The following is a 22386-nucleotide window of genomic DNA, read 5'->3' as shown; positions in this document are numbered from 1 at the left end:
ATTGATGACTGGAAAAGATTTCACCCATCAAACATTAAGAAGTACAGCCAGACAGATATTCATCTGTGTAATCCATAGAGAAGGCAGGAGATTGGGGCAGAGAGGGAAAATGAATCAGCCATGATGAAATGGCGGAGCAGACTCAATGGGCCAAATGGCCGAATTCTCCTTCTGTCTCATGATCTAATATTCTTTTCTCCAGTTACTCCAAATGAATAAACCATCTGCCCATGGTATGGTGTCCCTCTTACAAGTGAAATGTGGGCAACACACACAAATTGCTGGAGAAACTCAGCAGTCAGGCAGCAACTGAAGAAATGAATGAACATTTGATGTTTCAGGATGCGACCCTTCATCAGGACTGGAAAGGAAAGACTGAATGACTGAATTGATGCTGCAATTTGAGAGGGAGAAGCATAAGTAACATGTATCAGTATAGCTATGGAATGAAATGTTTGGTCACTGGGAAATTTCAGAGGTGCTTGACAATGTGGCCTCCCCAGTCTACATTGAGTCTCACCACCTCTTTCCCTCCTGCGCAGGCAAGAAATTGTTTAATTTTAAAACACCAAAACTTTAATTTTAAAACATCTTGCAACCAAATGTTTACATTGTCAGCTGCTATGTCTTCATTTGTCTCATCATTGATTCTTGTATTTACTGAGTGCCCACAAGAAAATGAATCATAGTGTGACACATATACATACTCTGATAATGAATTGACATTGAACTTTGAATCATATTATTGACATTGACAATTTAGAAGCAGCCATTAGAAGCTAGCAGAGACCTGCCACCAGAGACCCTAAAGAGCCTACGGACAATGGAAATTACTACCATTCAGATTCTGATACTGTAGAATGCACTAGAACCCACAAAATACAGGAGGAGTTCAGCAGCCCATGCAGCATTTATGGAGAGGAATGGTCATTAGAATCATGGACATGTGTCCTGAAATTTGTTTTGTGGCAGCAGTACAATGTAGGACATTAAAATTACTATAAATTGCAAATCCTGCATCACGCAATTTGCAAGTGTCTTCAATGACCTACCAAATCTTCTTAGGCTCCTAATGAAGGAAAGCTTTCATGATTACATCAGTGTGCTGGGTCCACGACAAATTCTCTGAGATGATGATGCCCAAAAACTTGAAACATCAACATTTTGGGCCGGCCCCCTTCAGCAGAGAGCTATCAACATTCAGAAGACCTGGCCAGCTGCTGTTGGCCATAGTTCCATTTGCAGTATCCTACCCTGGAGGCAAAATGTCATAGTTTAGGAAATGAAACACAAAAGCTCTGTGGGATACTTAATGTTCTGTTCAGAGAGCAAGTTTTATCATTGCTTTTGTCGACTATGTTTTGCTGATATTTATCAGTGCCTTATCTTCACTCAGTGGCCATTTTATTAGGTACCTCCAGTTTCTAATAGAGTAGTCACTGAGTGTGTGACTACTGAGGTGTTCTGCTGTTGTAGTCCATCCACTTCAAGGTCTGATGTGTTATACATTCAGAGATGCTCTTCTGCACAGCACTGTTGTAACACATTAGTTGAGTTACTATCGCCTTCTGGTCAACTTGAACCGGTCCAGCCGACTTCCTCCAACCTCTCTCATTTTCGTCCACAGAACTGCCACTCACAGTTTTCTACACTGTTCTCTGTAAACTCTAGCGATTGTTGTGCATGAAGATCAGCAGTTTCTGAGATACTCAAGCCACCCTATCTGGCACCAACAATCATTCCATGTTCAAAGTCACTTAGATCACTTCTCCCCCCATTCTGATGTTTGGGCAGTCTGAGCAAGTGGATCGCTTGACCATGTCTGCATGCTTTTATGCACTGAGCTGCTGCCGCATGATTAGCTGATAGATATTTGCATTAATGAGCAGGTGTACTTATTAAAGTGGTCTCTGAGTAGCCACAGACGTAAGAGGAGGAGGGCAGTGCACCTAGTCAACGTGAGTAATAATTTGGTGTATGTCGAGGGAATGTATATTAAATAGCCATTTACCTTGTGCTGACAGTCTGAGATAGAAGAGGCAACCACCACCAGCACAAGCACTCTCTGTGTGCAGTTTTTCACTCTGCCTTTCTTTTATTAGCAGGTGCTGTTTTTCCAATATCACAGTGATTTCAGAAAGCGCTTCACTCCATTGCAATCTTTCAGCAATCGATATGTCAGCGAGTACGACAGGGCTAAAAAGCACTTCACAGCACTGCAGAATTGAGTTTCTTTTTTTTTTGTCGCACCTCACAAACTGCATAATGGTCCAAATCTTCTCAACAGAAGCTCAATCGAATAAGTGGGTAATTGATCTGTGTTAGCCTTCCTTGTCAGAACGTTCTGCATTCCTGAAAATTAGCTCTATTCTTTCTGCCAGGCCCCAGCAGAACTGTCAACAACAAAGAGATTAAGGAACTATATCAAAGTCATGACAACATATCAGAGAATCTGTCCTGGGACCAGCACATAAGTCCAGCACCTCTACCTTCTTAGAAGTTTGCACAGATTCAGCATGTCATCTAAAACTTTGACTAGCTTCTATAGGTGTACAGTGGAGAGGAGCTTGACTGCTTGCATCATGCCCAGGAACAAAAAAGCCTACAAAAATTGGTGGATACAGCCCAGTCCATCACAGGTAAAGTCCTCCACAGCACTGAGCTCATCTACAAGGAGAGCTGCCACAAGAATGCAGGCCTCCATCATTAAAGACTTCATCACCCAGGCCATGCTCTCTTCTCACTGCTGCCATCAGAAAGAAGGTACAAGAACCTCAGGACACACATCACTAGGTACAGGAACAGTTATTACACCTGACCCACCAGGCTCCTGAACTGACATTGAGAACTTTACTCGCCTCAACACTCAACTGATTCCATTAACTTATGGACTTGCTTTCAAGGACTCTACAACTCACGTTCTCAGTGTTATTTATTTCCAGTTTTGAATTATCTACTTTTGCACATTCGTCGTTTGTCAGCCTTTGAGTGTAGTTTTCCATCGATTCTATTGTATTTCTTTCTTCTGCTGTGAGTGTCCAAAAAAAAATGAACCTCCAGGTATTATATGGTGACATATACGTACTTTGATAATAAATTTACTTTGAAACACACTCCTAACATTTCAGAAACAATTCTCTGACCTTTCTGAACCTTGACAATGTAGATGGAACATAAGTGTGTACTTTTCCTTAGTCCCTGTGATATAGCTTTAGCCTAAGAAAGAATTTATCTGAAAAATGGTCCTGTCCTGAAACATCAACTGTTTACTCATTTCCATGGGTGCTGCCTGACCTACTGAGTTCCTTCAGCATTTTGTGTGTGTTGCTCTGGATTTCCAGCATCAGCAGACTTTCTCGTGTTTAAAGAATTGATCTAATTCGCCCTCACAAATGAAACACTCCATGCTAGGTAACATCCTGTAAAGCTCCTCTGCATCCTCTCCAGGGATGTCACAGTTTTCCTATGGTACACTGAACAGAACTGTATGCAGGCCCCCTTGCAACATTGCTCGTTCACTGGTAAGGCACCAGATTTTGGAGCACTCACCTGCTTATCTACATTCCCAATTGATACCAATTCATAACACACACTTGATAGCAAAGGCATAAATCTCTTTGTTTTTTTTCTTCCCAATTGAGTCTCACTATAAAGATATACTGATAAAGTCCGCGGTTATTACATTAACCATTAACGCAATGCTGTTGCGGCTCGGGGCATCAGAGTTCGGATTTCAGTTCTGCTGCCGCCTGTAAGAAGTTTCTACATTCTCCCCATAACTGCCAGATACTCTGGCTTCCTCCCATATCCCAGTTAGAAGGTTAGTCGTTCATTGTCTGTGCTTAATCATCATAATGTTCCATGTGGTATGACATAGGTGATCATGATTGTTCTTGGCAAGTTTTTCTATAGAATTAGTTTGTCATTGCTGCCTTCTGGGCAGTGCCTTTACAAGACGGGTGACCCCAGCCATTATCGATACCCTTCAGAGATTGTCTGCCTGGCGTCAGTGACATGCACCGGCTGCTCTTACGGCCATCCACCACTTGCTCCTTTGGCTTCACATGACCCTGATTGGGGTGTTAAGCAGGTACTACACCTTGCCCAAGGGGAACATTCAGGCTAGTGGAGGGAAGGCGTGACTTTGATAGAGTTTATCTCCTCCCCCCCCCCCCCCGTCTCCCCCATGTGATTAAGCAAGGGTTAAGTAGTTTGGTTTCTTCGGCGGTGCGGCTCGGAGGGCTTGAAGAGCCTGTTCCACGCCGCATCTCTAAATAAATAAGCAAATGAAACAGGAGAGAAATAAATTAGCTTTGAGCCTGCTTCAGCAATTTTCAGGATCATCCCCCACCTCAGTAACATTTTCTGGCATTACTCCCAAGTCCCTTTGTTCCCTTACTGCCCAGAAAAGGCACGTACAGTAGCATAACAGTTAACATAACGCTGCTACAGCGAACGGGGCTCAATTCCCACCATTGCCTATAAGCAGTTTATATGTTCTCCCCTTGACTGTCTCTGTTTCCTCCCACATTCCAAATACAGTAGGTTAATTGGAATCAGGTGATGTGAGCTTGTTGCACCAGTAGGGCCTGTTATCATGCTGTATCTCCAAGTAAGAACATAAGACCAGAGCAGATTTCACCACTCGGCCCATTGAGTCTGTTCCGGCATTCCACAGATTCACCACACTCTGCTAAAGAAATTCCTTCTCATCCCATATCCTAAATCCTCTCATTTTATTGAAATCTGATGACAGGTGGCAGGATGGAGATAAGTCCACCCCGTACCAAAGGAGGTGGAAGGTGCTCTGTCCCTCCACTAGCCTGCAGGTCACCCTTGGGCAAGGTATAGCACCTGCTTATCTCCCCGATCAGTTTCATGTGAAGCCATGAGAGCAGGTGGTGGATGGTTGTATGAGTAAATGGTGCGTATCACAAGCCCTGGTTAGGTGACTACTGACTCCAGGAGAGAATCTCTAATTTTCTCTGCACTTCTTCAATCTTATCTGTGATCGATATCTCTTATCATCTTTTACATCCCTCAAAATCACATAGAGTCATAGAGAAGTACTGCAGGGAAACAGGCCTTTTGGCCCATCTAGTCCATGCCAAAACCATTTAGTCTGCCTATTCTCATCAACCTGCACCAGAACCATAGCTCTCCATACCCCCTACCACCAATGTACCTATCCAACTTCTCTCAAACATTGAAATCAAGCTCGCATGCACCACTTGTGCTGGCAGCTCATTCCACATTCTCATGATCCACTGACTGAAGAAGTTTCCCCTCATGATTCCCTTAAATTTCTCACCTTTTGCTCTTAACACATGACCTTTGGTTGTAGTCACATCTAACTTCAGCAGAGAAAGCTTGCTTGCATTTACCCTATTCATTCCCCTTATAATTTTGTATACATCTTTCAGATCTTCTCTCAGTCTTCTACATAATAAAGAATACAATCCTAACCTATCCAATCATTCCCTCTAACTCAGCTCTTCCAAACCCGTCAGCATCCTTGTAAATTTTCTCTGTACTCTTTCAACCTTGTTTACATCTTTCCTGTAGGTAGGTGACCAAAACTGCACACAGTACTCCAGAGTAGGCCTCACCAACATCTTACACAATGTCAACATAACATCTCATCTTCTGTACTTAATACGTTGATTTATGAAGGCCAATGTGCCAAAAGCTTTCTTTACGAACCCTTCTACCTGTGACGCCACTTTCAATGAATTACGAACCTGTATTATTCCCAGATTCCTTTGTTCTAACACACTCCTCAGTGCTCTACCATTCACTGTGTAAGACCTACCCTGGTTGATCCCAGCGAAGTACAAAACCTTGTGTTTGTCTGCATTAATTTCCATCTGCCATTTTTCAGCCTCTTTTTCCAGCTAATGCAGACCTCTCTGCAAGCCACGATAGCTTTCCTAACTGTCTGTTACACTCCCAATCTTGGTGTCATCCGCAAATTTGCTGATCCAGTTAATCTCATTATTATCCAGATCGTTGATATAGATGGCATACAATAAAGGACCCAGCACCAGTCCCAGTGGCACACCACTAGTCACAGGCCTCCGGTCAGAATGTCAAATCTCTACTACCACTCTCTGGCTTCTCCCACAAAGCCAATGTCTAATCCAATTTACTACCTCATCCTGAATGTTGAGCGACTGAACCTTCTTGACCAACCTCCCAAGCAGGACCTTGTCAAATGCCTTATTAAAGTATATGTGGACAACATCCACGGCAATGACCGGAATCACCCGTCTTGTAAAGACGCTGCCCAGAAGGCAATGGCAAACTACTTCTGTAGAAAAAGATGCCAAGCATTCTCAGGGTCATGGAAAGACCATGATCATGCGACTTGGGACATAGAGAATGAATGACGAACAATGAGGGGATGCAGTTCCTGCTGTCCATCCTGTCATACGTCTCATTACTCTATACTCCTCCACTCTTAAGACTCTTAGACTCTTAAGCTCCTCCACTCCAGGGAAGATAAACCAAGTCTCGCTGATACTGCTTCGTAAATGAAACACTCTATCCTAGTTACCATCCTATCCAGTGACACCATATCTTTCCATTTATGGCTTGTTCTGGTAGCCAATTTATCGCCAGATAGCCCTGGTTCCCCAACCATAGGCACGGCCCTTGTCACCTCGGGGTGACATCCAAGCTGGCATGACTCTTCTTGTTTTTGTCACTCTCACAGCCGGAGGTTTTTGTTGCAAATGTAGCATAAGCATGAGGTGTCCAGCCCAAGACCCGTACCAGACTGCCACCGCTGGGACCAAAACCTCGGACCCCGACACCGGCACCATGGCGGGCAGTGGGATGGAGCCCAGACCATTCCCGGTGTCAGCCTCCACTCCCGGCGGCCTAGGGCCCGGCCCGAGTGCCAAAGGCATCCTGCTGATACTGGCACTCCGTGTCCTTGCAGGGGCCCACGTTACCTGCATTTTCTGAGGCTGCAGCTGCCTGCAAGGTCATCTCAGAGAGTGGACATGGGTCCAGGTACAACAGTGGAGAGACCACTAGTCACCTCCCATACATGGATGACATCAAGCTGTATGCCAGAAATGAAAGAGATGCTGATTCACTAGTCCACCAGACAAGGGTGTAGTGAGGTAGTGTTCATGGGTTCAATGTCCATTCAGAAATCTGATGGCTGAGGGTAAGAAGCTGTTCTGATTCGCTGAGTGTGTACCTTTAGACTCCTCTACTTTCACTCTGATGGTAGCAATGAGAAAAGGACATGTTCGAGGTGATGGGGGTCCTTATTGAGGGATGCTGCCTTTTTGAGGCATTGCTCCTAAAACTTCGAGCTCCAACATCTCGAGCTGTAATAGCTTTTCCCACTAATTGCTATGCAACTGTGGCACCTCTGCTTTTCTATTTGGTACCCCAAAAGGCCAGGATTCCTTGCATTTCCTTTCTATCATCTACCTATAGTGGCGACTTTAAGCAACCGTGTACTCTCAGTCCATTTCTCCTCACCATCCTTTCTCTGCTACCGGGTAAATCCACACTGCATAAAAAACAATGTGTCAAATTGTACACTCAAAGCATGTGCAAATGTGTCGATGTGTTAAATGGCCATTTGACTGTCTTCATATTTAAAGAGAACTTCAAAAGGGAAGAGTGTTATTCTCAAATAAGCTTACTTGTAAAACTTTAATTGAAAATACATGCATCCTTCATGCCTTTTTTTCATATTCTGTGACCCAGGGAGACAGACAAGAGTCATCATCCTATTCCCCAGAAGGAAGGAAGTTGATAGAGATTTTCTCTTGAATATAAATGTTCTCTGCTGTTGCATCCTGCTGAGACCCAGGAGCAATAGAAGGCATTGCAAACCAGTCTGAAAATAACAAAAGCAATCCAGACTGTCAGGGTAAAAGCTTCAACGTTGACATGTCCCCTCAGTAGGGGATCAGAGATGGAAAGGGTCACGAAACTTTAAATTCCTTGGCAATATTATATCTGAAGATTTGTCCCAGGTCCAAAATGTAAGTGCTATCACAAAAATAAACACACCGGGGCTTCTACTTTCTTGGAAGTTTGAAAGATTCAACACGTCACTTTGACAAATTTCTATAGAGGCACAATAGCGGGTATTCTTACTGTTTGCTTCACGGCCTGGTATGAAAACACCAGTGCCCAAGAAAGCATTGATGAAAGGTCTCTGCCTGAATCATTGACTCTTTAATCCCCTCCGTAGGTGCAGCCGGACCTGTTGAGTTCCTCCAGCATTTTGTGTGTGGTTAGTTTGTGTGTGTGGCAGAATCTCTTGTTTTTATTATCTGATGCTGCAGTGTATACCTGTGATACTGCTGCAGGTATGTTTTTCATTGCAGCTCTGCATATCGTTAATTATGGCATATCTATGGCAGTAAACTTTGACCTTGACTCTGGTCACAGGTTCCAATCTCTCGCTGAGTCACGGTAAGACAGCCTCACTGGGATTGGCCGGGAAGGCAAGATCACCGCTGCTTCCTGTTTCTGTCCCCACAGCCCCGGAGGTCACAGAGGAGAACAACAGGACAGAGGAGCAATCTAATGTAAGGTCAATAGAGTTGGTTACATTTTGAAAACAAAACTGCTGACGGTGGAGGCACAAAATATGATTGGTCTCTCACATACTGGCTGTATTTTCCTTTCAGGGAGATTATTACTGGTATCAATGAAGTTAATAGACTGGTAGCTCGATGACAATTCTCTGCTGTTAATTTATATGGAGAATCAAATTTTGTGATAAGGTTGAGCAGGAATCATGTATGTGCAGTTTCCAGCTGCAAATTAACACAACAGGCAAAATATCAATTGGAGTTCGTATTTCTGTTTCAATCATATTTTAGACATATATAAAATGTAAAGTCCACAGAGTCATAGAGCACTACATCACAGAAACAGGCTGTTTGGGCCATTTAGTCCATGTCAAACTGTTATCCTGCCTGGTCACATCAACTTACACCTGGACCATAACCCTCAATACCCCTCTCATCCATGTACCTATCCAAATTACTCCTTTCATCCTTAACCCATGACCTCTGTCTGTAGACTCACCCAACCTCAATGGAAAAAGCCTGCTTGCTTTTACCCTATCTATGCTCCTCAGAAATTTGTACGCTTCTATAAAATCACAGCTCCAGAGAATAAAGTCCTAACCTATTCGACCCTTCCCCATAATTCAGGTCCTCATCCTGGCAGCATCCTTGTAAATTTTCTCTGCACTCTTTCGATCTTTCCTGTAGGTAGGTGACTTGAGCTGAACACAATACTCCAAATTAGGTTTTATAGAATTTCAACATGACATCCCAACTCCTGTACTCAATACTTTGATTTATGAAGGCCAAAGTGCCAAGAACTTTCGTTATGACCCTACCTGCCCCTGATGCCACTTGTGTTCCATTTAATAACCCAACCAATTACAAGGATATTTGGATTTGACTCAGGATTAGTTTAGAATTGTGCAGTCACCATCATGAGCAAGTGGTCTCCATGTTACCTTACGTTAGGTCTGCCTTCATTGTGGCATTGCCACAGTTATTGCCCTTGGCTAAATGCCCTTGTATTTGAGTGGCTTGCCAATGCAGGGGGGCAGTTAAGACTCAGTCACGGTGCTGCCAGTTTGGAGTTACATATCCAGTACATTAAACAAGATATTGACAAAATAATTGCTTCCCTGATGGGCATTGGTAAATTGGGTGGTTTCTCAATCTGCAGCATTAAGGTTACTGTTGTTGACATTCGCGTTTGAATTCCCAGCTCTTTTGCAGGATTTTAACTTGCTCCAGGCCTCTGGATTGGTAGTCTGGTAAATTAGTCATTATGCTATCATACCCCCTCATGTTTCATAGCATCATAGAGCACTACAGCACAGAAACAGGCCCTTTGGCCTGAACAATCCATGCCACACTGTTAATTCTGACTAGTCCCATCAACCCACACCATACCCCTACCATCCATGTACTTACCAAAATTTCTCTTAAGTATTCCAATCAAACCAATATCCACCACATTTTCTGGCAGCTTATTCTACACCCTCACCACCCGCTGATTGAAGGTGAACCCCCCCCCCCCCCGCCCCAGTTTCCCCTTAAATTGAGTGGTTCCATTTAATATCAGAGAATGTATACAGTATACAACCTGAGATTCTTACTCTTCACATACATCCTCGAAGCAGAAGAAATCTGCAAAGAATAAATGACAGAAAGCACCCCTTCCCCATCCCTCCTTCCATGCACAAGCTGCTCCTCCATCTTCTTTCATCCTTAACCCATGACCTCTAGGTCAAGTCTCATCCGATCCCAGCAGAAAAAGTCTGCTTGAATTTACCCTGTCTATACCCTTCATAATTTTATATGCTTCTATCAAATCTCCCCCCATTCTCCAATGCTCCAGGGAGTAAAGTCATAACCTTATAGATTCATAATGAACTTCAGCTCCGAAACAAGCCCTTCAGGCCATCTAGTCCATGCTGAAACCTACTCTGCCTTTCCTTATAACTCAGGTCCTCAAGTCGCAACATCATTCTTGTAAATTTTCTCTGTACTTCTTCAAACTTATCTGTCATCTCTGCCTCTTATCATCTTGTACACCCCTCATAGTCACATATTTTACATAAAACATTATACTGAGCTAACTGAAAATGTATCTTAGAGAAACAGGATACTATACTACACGACAGTTTACAACTTTGGTAACTTGTACAATGCTATTACAGCACAGGGTGTCAGAGTTCAGAGTTCAGTCCCAATGTCTTCCATAAATGTGAGGATTTAGGATAAGGGACAGAAGTTCAAGAGTTTGAAGTTAGAGGGCAAAATGCCAATATGGAATAAAATGTGCAAAAATACATAAATGCCAGCATGTATTTGCAATGTAAACAACATTATAAAAAGTGGTTTAAAGCGTGGCTTGAAGGGGAAGATGGGCTTATTCCGTGCAGTAACTCTAAATAAATTTCAATTCACAACTTGAAAGGTGATAAGTCAGTCACGAGGTATGTTATTAACCAAGTTTTGAACAGAGCTGGAAGCTTTAAGAGCCCTTGAAGTGAAAATGTTTTGTATTTTCCATACTTCAGAATGTATGCATGATATAAAATATGGCTGTCATGTCTCTTCATTCAGGTTTATGAGCAGAATGACTTGAGTGAGCAAATGGCCAGTCTGGAAGGCTTAATGAAGCAGCTGAATGCTATCACAGGCTCAGCGTTCTAAACACCATCACTACCTGCTAGAGATATGTCCACCAGGAGTCAGGTAGCATGCCAGTATTTACGTACTCACCTTGGGGCACCCAAAGTGCCCCCTTCCTCTTCAGCAACTTTCAGGTCAAGCAAGGAAATGCCTCGAAGGGACATTGTTCATCTCGTCAACCATTCCATTGTTCATCTGTATATACCACCCTGTCTTCTGGTCACGCACTGCGATTTTGTTCATGCCTCGTTCAGTATTTTAATGTCAATTCACCAAGGCAGCTTAATCAGAGAAGGTACAAGCCTGGCTGGCATAAGGAAGGGAGATGGGATGGAGTGGGGGGGTGGGGGGTGGTATGCGGTTTGAAGGTTGGTGGTGAGGGGTGGGTGCGATGCGGGGCAGAGGGGTGGAAGGTTTGGTGAGAATGCCCCGACCCTGTCATGGACAAATTCTTCCTCTGCCTCTAACTTGAGAATGTAAATGTAGAATAGTCTTTGTGAACACTCTCCCTCCAGTTAGAAATGAAAAAAGGGTAGGGCAAAAGCAGGGGAAATTATCAGATTTTAGCTCATCTTTCATGATCACTAGATTATTAGCACATAGAATAAGGGAAGAAGAGTAATTTGATACTGGTAAATAAATATTGATAATTTGAAAAGAATATGTCTAGGTAGGATGTCAACATGAGGTAATACTTAAATAACTCCAAGTGTATCAGCTTTCATTTAAGAGGGTTATTTAGTCTCGGAAACCATAAGACCATAAAATATAGGAGCAGACTTAGGCTATTTGGCCCATTGATTCTTCTATACCATTCCATCATGGCTGATTTATCATTCCTCTCAAACCCATTCTCCTGTAACATTTGACACCCTGACTAATTAACCTCTTCTTTAAATATACCCAATGACTCTGTCTGTGGCAATGAACTCCACAGATTCATCGCCCTCTGGCTAAAGAAATTCCTTCTCATCTCCGTTCTGAGGGACATCCTGAGGCTGTGCCCTCTGGTCCTAGGCTATTGTTAAATTAGTAGGCTACTTAATGGTAGCATAGTGGTTAGCATTATGCTATTACTGCTTGGGGCATTGGAGTTTGGAGTTCAGTTCTCCCGCCGTCTGTAAGGAGTTTGTACATTCTCCATGTAACCACGTGGGTTTCTTCTGGAAGCTCCAGTTTCCTCCCACAGTCCAAAGATGTACCAGTTAGTAGGTTAATGGCTGATTATAAATTGTCCTTTGATTAGGCTAGCAGTAAATAGGTAGTTTGTTGGCCCGTGCAGCTCGTTGGGCCGGGCAGGTGTGGTCTGCGCTGTATCACTTGTTGAATAATCACTTTAGGCTAGACTAGAGAAAGTCAATATTTCCTCTCTGCGTTGGTATGTGCTGTGAGCTCACCACCCCTGCCAGAACGGTTCAGTCAACCTTTCCCACCTCCATTAGCACATTCATGTTCAACCTCCATTTGGTTCCATTGAAGCCAAGTTTCAGAAGCAGAGACCTACTTAAAGAATTGCACATATAGCTCCAGCAACCTAAAGGCAAATTTTTCCCTAAATTTCTTAAAGTTTAATGTTTCAACTGAATTTACTAGCAAAGTGCACGTACGGTACGCCACCATATGCTACCCTGACATTCGTTTTCTTACAGACATTCACAATAAATAGCAGGAAGCACAAAATCAATGAAAAGCTGCACACAGAGATGGACAAACAACCAAAAGACAACAAACTGAGCAAATACAAAAAGAAAAACAAAATAATAGATAAATAACTCATCAATAATATTTAGAATATGAGCTGTAGAATCCTTGAAAGTGAGTCTGTAGGTTGTGGAATCTGTTCAGTGTTGATGTTATCCAATCTGGTTCAGTTATTACTCAGGTTGAAGGGTAATAACTGTTCCTGAACCTGTTGGTGTGGGTTCTGAGGCTCCTTACCTCCTTACTCTCTTGGTATTGCATGTACCGTATGTACCATGACATATTCATCAGCAGTTTTACTGCCAGTTAATTATATTCTCTACATAATTCGACCACAAACATGTAGCCGTAAAAGTTTTGATGTTTTGTTTGCTGTATTCAGTTGATAGTAACAAGAGGCTTGCGTCTGTATTGTGGAAACATTAATGCTAACAATGACAGAAAATGCTCAGTACTGGACATTTCATCACCTTGCAATCTGCACCATTAGGATGCTGCTGATATATTTTCTTCACCTTTTAAGGTGCCACAGTAGCGTAGCCATTAGCAGGAAACTATTACAGCTCAGGACATTGGAATCTGGAATTCAATTCCAATGCTGTCTGTAAGGAGTTTGTAAGTTCTCCCTGTGACCATGTGGGTTTCCTGTAAGTGCTCTGATTTCCTCCCAGTGCTCCACAGTCCAAAAACATACCGGTTTGTAGGTTAATTAGTCATTATAAATTGTCCTCTAATTAGGCCAGGATTAAATTCTGTGCTGCATCTCTAAATAAAATTTTAAAAACTGAAATCAATATTATCAGTCTATAAACAGAGCATATAAAAACACTTTAATGTGTTTCAGGCATTGATTCAATTTCCATGTTTAACTTTCACCATGTGGCTACACCATGACAACTGCTGAAATGAATATGTGGCCCATTACAATATATAAGCTGAGGCTGCATAATTGTATATTTTAGGGCCCTTTCGGGATAATGACGTCTAAGAGCCTTTTAGAACATTATATTTATGATAACCCACAGGGAAAAATATTGGCAAGAGAAAGCTATGTGAGGCTGTGATATTTAATAGGATCCCTGGCTTCATTAAGTATGTCCCTGGACAGAAGGGAGATTTGAATCAGTTTCTAGTAGTTCATCAACTTACCCTCTAAGGTAGATGTAACACCATTCTCTACGCTGGTTCTTGCTAAGGAAATGTCGTGTTGTTAGAATATTACAATTGCTACCCCTCAGAACAATAATCTCCAAGTTCTCTAGGAATGAAAACTCCCTGAAGAAGGGTCTTGGTTCAAAACGTTGTCTGTATATTCATTTCCCTAGATGCTGAGTTCTTCCTTTCTTTATTTGGTGATTTATTGCGATACAGTACGCCTTTCTGGCACTTCTAAAACTTCGGCAAATGTCTACAGATGTGTTGTTATTCTTTTCCACACATTGTGGTGCATTGGGTAGATGCCACTGCACTAGATAGAAAATAGAACATAGAATAGTACAGGCCCTTCGGCCCACAATTTTGTGCCAACCCTTAAACCCTGCCTCCCATATGATCCCCCACCTTAAATTCCTCCATTTACCTGTCTAGTAGTCTCTTAAATTTCACTAGTGTGTCTGCCTCCACCACTGACTCAGGCAGTGCATTCCACACACCAACCACTCTGAGTAAAAAACCTTTTTCTAATATCCCCCTTGAATTTCCCACCCCTTACCTTAAAGCCACGCCCTCTTGTATTGAGCAGTGGTGCCCTGGGGAAGAGGTGCTGGCTGTCTACTTTATCTATTCCTCTTAATATCTTGTATACCTCTATCATGCCTCCTCTCATCCTCCTTCTGTCCAAAGAGTAAAGCCCTAGCTCCCTTAATCTCTGATCATAATGCATACTCTTATCATAATGTTTTACAAAGCTGCATCATTACCTTGCAACTCTTAAAATCTACCCCTCAACTTATGAAAGCTAACAACCCATAAGCTTTCTTAACTACCCTATCTGCTTGTGAGGCAACTTTCAGGGATCTGTGGACATGTACCCCCAGATCCCTCTGCTCCTCCACACTAGCAAGTATCCTGCCATTTACTTTGTACTCTGCCTTGGAGTTTGTCCTTCCAAAGTGTACCACCTCACACTTCTCCAGGTTGAACTCCATCTGCCACTTCACAGCCCACTTCTGCATCCTATCAATGTCTCTCTGCAATCTTCGACAATCCTCTACACTAACCACAACACCACCAACCTTTGTTTCATCTGCAAACTTTCTACCCACCCTTCTACACCCACATAATAAAAATCACGAAAAGTAGAGATCCCAGAACCAATCCTTTTGGGACACCACCAGTCACAACCCTCCAATCTGAATGTACTCCCTCCACCATGACCCTCTGCTTCCTGCAGGCAAGCCAATTCTGAATCCACCTGGCCAAACTTCCCTGCATCCCATGCCTTCTGACTTTCCGAATAAGCCTACCGTGTGGAACCCTACCCCGGCTTACTATTAGAAGTGTGATGGAGAGTATATTAACTGCTGCATCACAGCCTGATATGGAAACACCAAAGCCCTGAAAGGAAAATCCTGTAAAAAGTATCAGATAAGTCTATCACGGGTAAAGCCCTCCCCACATTGAGCACATCGACATGCAGTATTGTTGCAGGAAAGCAGCATCCATCATCAGGGACCCCCAACAGTCAGGTTAAACTCTCTTCTCACTGCTGCCATCAGGGAGAATGTTCAGGAGCCTCAGAAAACACACCTCCAAGTTCAAGAATAGTTATTGTACTTCAACCATCAGACCCTTGAACCAGAGGGGATAACTTCACTCAATTTCACCCACCCCATTCTTAAAATGTTTCCACAACCTAAGGACACACTTTCCAGGAATCTTCATCTCTTGTTCTCAATATATATTGTTTATTTATTTATTATTATTTTTCTTTCTTTTTGTATTTGCATAGTTTGTTGTGTTTTGCACACTGGTTGTCTGCCTTCTTGGTATGCTCTTTCATTGATTCTATTATGGTTTTTGGATTTATTGATATGCCCTCAAGAAAATGAATATCAGGGTCCCAACAAATATGTACTTTGGTATTACATTTGCATTAAGCTTTGAACTTTGAACAGTCTAGGCAGCACTATAACAAGTGGTTGAAATTGCTTCTACTGCAGTGACAGGGATAAAGGGATAGAAGGGGATGGCAGGATGCTAACTAGAATGATTGATCAGATGGAGTGCCTGGAAGAAGAAACATTTGAGATGCATAATTTTTTGTTTTACTAGTTCTAAAATGTTTCCCAAAAATAACAAGTACTCAGCTGAGAGAGGTGAGTGGTGTCTGGTAATTAGCCTAATTTTGACAGGAATGGTGTTCAGTGGTGAGAGTGTAAGATAAGCAGGAGTTCTGTACAATATCTGCTGCAACATCACAAGCTCATGCATTACATGATATACCCATCAACGTGAAACAGCACACTAATGGAACCTTATGAGCTTGTGTAGCAAGACAGAGGATTTGTGCTTATTGCAGATTGGTCACCTGGTTTGAGATTGTGCATGACTATGAGACTATAACACATAAGAACGGTATTAATCTATTCTGCCCATTGAGTCAGCTTCGCCATTCCATCATGGCTGACGTATTATCCCTCTCAATCCCATTCTCCTGCCTTTTTCTTATAACCTTTGATGTCCTTGCTAATCAAAGGGTAGAGGCAAGACTAAGTGTGATCCACCAGTCCTCCAGGTTTGGGAGTTTAGCTTAGGGGTAACAACCCTGACAGGTAAAACAAAATTGTTACGGAAACAGCAATGAAGAATCCTTCTACATCTGACTGTGATGGTATTCCTGAGCCTCCACCCAGGACTAGCAAGGCTGACAGAAGTGAAAACCAAGAGGAAGTCACTAACATATTGAGGGAAGGCCTGAACACGCCAGAGATGGAGGACCTTCATTGCTGCCCTAAATGCCAGTCAACCTCTGCTTTAAATATACCATAAGACTATAGATATAGGTGCAGAATTAGTTCATTTGTCTCATCGAGTCTCCTCCGCCATTTCATCCTGGTGATCAATTTCCTGCCTTCTCCCTCTATCTCTTCATGCCCTGAGTAATCAAGTCTATCAACCTCTGTCTTAAATATACCCGATGACTTGCCCTCCACAGCTGTCTGTGGCAATAAATTCACACATGCACCACCCTATAGCAAGACAGGATTAATATTAGTGCCAGGATGAGGAAGATGGCATGGGAATGAGGGGATGAGGCAGTGGGTATTAGTGTGGAGAATGTTGAGTATGGCATGGGTGAAGTCAGAGATTGGGTGCAATAGTTGTGGATAGAGCGTGCGGTTGGAAAAGGGAGAGTATTGGTTTTAAATAGCTCAAGGTTGAGCCAGGAGTTACTGAAGATATAGAACAGGGAACATTATGGCACTCTACAGGTCCTTCAGCCCACAATGTTGTGCCAACCTTTTAACATACTCTAAGATCAATCTTACCCTACCTAGTCCTCCATTTTTTCATATATCCAAAAGATTCTTAAACGTTCTCTGCCTCTACCACCACCCCCAGTAGGGTGTTCCACACACCCACTGCTCTCTATGTAAAAATCTTATCTCTGACATCCCCCTATATACTTTTCTCCAATCACTTTAAAAATGTCCCTTGGTTTTAGTCATTTCCACCCTGGGGAGAACCTTTGTCTGTCCACTCTACCTATGCCTCATCTTGTATCATCTTGCACACCTCTATTGAGGTTGTCTCTCATTCAATCTTCACTCCCAAAGGAAAAGCCCTATCTTGTTCAACCTATCCTCATAAGGCATGCTCCCTAATCCAGGCACCATCCTGGTAAATCTACTTTGCTCCTTCTCCAAAACTTCCAAGCTCTTGCTATAATGAGGTGACCAGAACTGAACACAATATTCCAAGTGTGGTCTAACTAGAGTTTTGTAGAACTGCAACACTAGTATTAGATATGCAAGATATCCATTAGAAGTTTTAACACCGAGCCCTTGCCACATCATTAAAAGTTGTCTTGCACATTAGCCAGGTCCATGGGATGGTGGATCTCCTGAACATGTTGAGTAGTTCTTTCGAGCTCAAGTTCAAGATTAATTAATAAAGCATACATGAATATATCCAAACGAAACAGCATTCCTCCAGGGCCAAGGTGCAAGACCTCAAAACATCCTCCTTAAGAGATAGTGCTTTTCAATTAGTACACAAAAACCCCATATTTGCAGAGCTGAGTGGTCAAGCTATCATGAAAAATATCCAACTGGTGCTAAGTGCCTCATATTAATAAAAGGTTCATGACTAATTTTATTTGTAAATACCATCCTCTCAAAGCAACATGCAGTGCTAGGAAATTTCCTATACAGGGTCCAAGAAGGCAATCATTTTTTCAACTTCCAGAAGTTTGAAATCTGAATCATTATTGACAAATCCATGGGGAATGTGTGGTTCCATGGATTAGTCAGCCATTATACAATCCAAAATAGAAGAAATGTAAGTGCAATTATAGGCTGAAATTTAGGTCTATGCATCCGGATACTCTGTAGATCCTGAAGACCCAGAGCAACACACACACACACACACACACACACACACACACACTTACACACACACACACACACACACACACACACACTCACTCACACTCACTCACTCACTCATACTCACACTCACACTCTCTCTCACACACACACACACTCACTCTCACACACTCACTCACTCACTCACTCACTCATACTCACACTCACACTCACACTCTCTCTCACACACACACACACTCTCTCTCACACACACACACACTCACTCTCACACACACACACACAAACACACAAACACACACACACACACACAAACACACACACACACACACACACTCACTCACTCACTCACTCATACTCACACTCACACTCACACTCTCTCTCACACACACACACACACACACACACACACACACACACACACACACACACACAAAGCAAGATAGCTGAAGCCAGGTGGGTGGGGGAGAGGGGATGAAGTAAAAAGCTGGGTGGTGATAGGTGGAAAATGTAAAGGGCTGGAGAAGAAGGAATCTGATAGGAGAGGAGAGCGGACCAAGGGAGAAAGGGAAGGAGGAGGGGCACCAGGGAGAGGTACGAGGCCACAGTGGGGAATGGAAGCAGGGGGAAGGGGAAAGGACAAAAATAAAAACATGAGAAATCAAAGCCTTACACACAAAATGTGATGCTTTGGATTTGTTGTGTTTTCATTTTTTTCCTCCCCCTCCTCTCTTCTTCTATTCCCCACTCTGGCCTCATACCTCAGCTGGCCAGGCTGCATCTATGGGAAAGAGTAAACAGTTGACGTTTTGGACCGAGACCCTGATGAAAGGACTCAGCCTGAAACGTTGATTGTTTATTCTTTTCCATTGATGCTGCCTGGCCTGTTCAGTTCCTCCAGCATCTTGTGTGTTACTGAGGGTGAGGGGAATTTTTTATTGGAAGAAGAAATCAATATTCATACCATTAAGTTGGAGGTTACTCAGGTGGAATATAAGGTGTTGTATACCATCAGGCTGTTTCTTGTCTCATATAATTTATCATTAAAAAGTCACAAGTTATTATTTGGGGACTACTGAACATACTGCATCTTGCAGCTATTAAATTTTTATGACCACTTTCAATAATTTCTGTCAACTAACTTTCAAAATGTTGAAATCTACTTGAATGACCTGACCAAACTCTGACACCAAATATACACGCAGAGGCCGCCTAATTAGATACACCTGTATGCCTCCTCGTTAATGCGAACATCTATTCAGCCTATCACGTGGCAGTAACTCAATGCAGTCAAAAGATTCAGTTGCTGGTCAAATCAAACATCAGGATGGGGGAAGGAATGTGATCTGAGTGAATTATAACTTTGACCATGGGCTGATATGAGTATCTCAGAAACTGCTAATCTCCTTGGAATTTTCATGCACAATAGGCTCCAGAGTCCTTAGAGAAACAATAAGCATCATGTCAGGGGTATTCTTTGTTATGAGAGAGGTCAGAGGAGAATGGCCAGACTTGGTCAAGCTGACAGGAAGGTGACAGTAGCTCAAATAACCTCGTGCGTTACAACAGTGGTGTGCAGAAGATCATCTCTGAATGCATATACTGTTGAACCTTGAAGTGGATGGGCTACTGCAGCAAAAGACCACACCAGGTTTGAAGGTATACCTAATAATGTGGCCGTTGAGTGTAATGCTTCCATACAGTTGAACTGGGATACAGAGGAAAGTCTACTGACAGCAGCAGGTTAGTGTTGAATGGTTGAAATGCCGAGAAACTCAGCAGGCCAGGAAGCATCGATGGAAGGGAATAAAATAGGCGACAGTTCAGGGAGAGACTCTTCATGAACTCCACCAGTTCTTTGTATGTGTTGCAAGGAATACTCAATGCATTAAAGACCAGGAGTGTCACCAAACCCTGATAACTGGATATGAAGAAGCATCTACCTTTGTGCCTTTAGAAATGAGTGACACCACCTTTAGTCACAATTTGAGGCCAGTATAAAACCATAAGAGATTTTCTTCTGCATCCTACTGTTGCAAAGTGAGACCATTTAAGTTACTTTTTATTCCACTCCATATCCTGACCTGCTGAATTCCACCAGCATTTTGTAGGTGTTGCATTTGGCAGGATTACCTGCATCTAAACATCTACATGTATTATTCTAGGCCAGGGTTTCCCAACTTTTTTTATGCCATGGACTCCTATCATTAACTGAGGGGTCCATGGACCCCAGGATGGGGACCTCTGCTCTAGTTTGAGAGGAGACTCCTAGTTGCAAATGTTCATAGCCTCCTTGTAAATCAGCCTTAACAGCAAATGACCTCCTCATCCTTACCTCACATCACATCATGCTGTATCAAAAGCAGCATTATTATCACCGGCTGTTAGAAGACAATAACACACACGAGCAGATGGCCCATCGAGCCATCTCTGGCATTCTGTCGTGGCTGATTTATTATCCCTCTCAATCCCACTCTCTTGCTTTCTCCCCGAAACCTTTGACGCCCTGAATAATCAAAAAATTATCAACCTTTGTTTCAAATATACCCAAGGACTCCACAGCAGTCTGTGGTAATGAGTTCCAGGTTCATCCCCCTTTGTCTAAAGCAATTCCTCCTTATTTCTGTTCTAAAAGGATACCCTTCGATTCTGAGGCTGTGCCCTCTGACCCCAGACTCCCCCAAGCTACAGGAGACATCCTCTATATGTCCCATCTATCTATGCCTTTCAATCTTCAATAGTTTTCAATGAATTCCCCCCTTAGAAGAAGTGTTTTTTCTAAACTCCAGTGAGCATGGGCCCAAGGCCATCAAATGCTCCTCATAGGTTAGCCTGTTCATTCTCAGGATAGTGATGCCCTGTTTGAACAGTCAGAATGCGTTCCCCAAACCAGATCCGATTTTTTTAGTAAACAGAAGAGATTCTGCAGATGCTGGAAGTCTTAAGCAACAAATGATTTTTTGCATATGGTGTGTGTTGCCTACATTTTAACTGTTACTCTTCTGAGGAAAGGATGCACATGTGAAAAATAAAGAGAATCTCTTTACTGATTTTTTCTTCCTGAAGCTATCTGTAATCTGCGTGCAACCTATTCTAATCATCTGTGACAAACATTAACACGTTTCTGTCAGCGAACTCAATTTGTTTTTGGCTCTTTGCCACTTCATCTCTAAAAGAACACAAGAAGTTTGTCACCAATCACCAGTGCTAACTATGCATTGCAGTAGCAACCGCATTCAGCTCCTCACGTTCCATCCCACAGACAACAATGGAACTGATTTCCATTGTTGGGTGCAATGCTATTACAGCTCAGGGCACTTGGGAATTTGGAATTCTGTAAGGAATCTCCATACGTCCTCTGTGTGGAATGCGTGGGTTTGAACTGGGTCCTCTGGTTTTTCCGACAGTCCAAAGACAAGCCGGGTAGGTTAACTGGTCATTGTAAATTGTCCTGTGATTAGGTTGGAGTTAAACAGGTTTGTTGAGGGCTGCTGGACAGAACAGCTTGAACCCACACATTCCGCACAGAGACTTCTTACAGAGCAGCACCAGAATTGAATTCCAAATTCCCAAATGCCTTGAGCAGCTTGAAGGACTGGTAGGGCATACTCTGTGCTGGATCACTAAATAAATAAAAATTATAAAGTACTTCTAGTGCGAGAGGCTAGGAGCAAATTTCTACCTCACAAACAGGCTATTTTGGTTTGCAGATGTTGGACCAGTCTCTAAGTATGACAACAACATCTGTAATAAAATTATAAGGCAGAATGACATTATTTTAAGGTTCAAAGGTTGAATTTAATGTCAGACAAATGTATATAATATACACCCTGAAATGCTTTTTCTTCACAAACATCCACATGAACAGAGAAGTGCCCCAAAGAATGAACGACAGATAAACGTAAGAACCCCAAAGCCCCCCCCCCAGCTCC

The 22386-nt window shown here is 42.7% G+C and overlaps 1 protein-coding gene across 1 annotated transcript in view; it reads left to right on the top strand.

The window, feature by feature from the left end:
* The window catches only part of dcc (DCC netrin 1 receptor), an 897707-nt gene extending 886300 nt beyond the window's left edge, over positions 1-11407 (top strand). The window contains exons 28-29 of the mRNA XM_059988663.1: positions 8425-8564; positions 11139-11407. Coding sequence (XP_059844646.1) covers positions 8425-8564; positions 11139-11228 — 230 coding nt within the window. The 3' untranslated portion in view covers positions 11229-11407. The remainder of the gene's footprint in view (positions 1-8424; positions 8565-11138) is intronic.
* The last annotated feature ends 10979 nt before the right edge of the window (positions 11408-22386 follow it).

Source organism: Hypanus sabinus, chromosome 14, assembly GCF_030144855.1.
Source record: "Hypanus sabinus isolate sHypSab1 chromosome 14, sHypSab1.hap1, whole genome shotgun sequence".
Lineage (NCBI taxonomy): Eukaryota > Metazoa > Chordata > Chondrichthyes > Myliobatiformes > Dasyatidae > Hypanus > Hypanus sabinus.
Note: the sequence above shows the minus strand (reverse complement) of the source record. Positions and strands in the feature narration are given on the sequence as shown.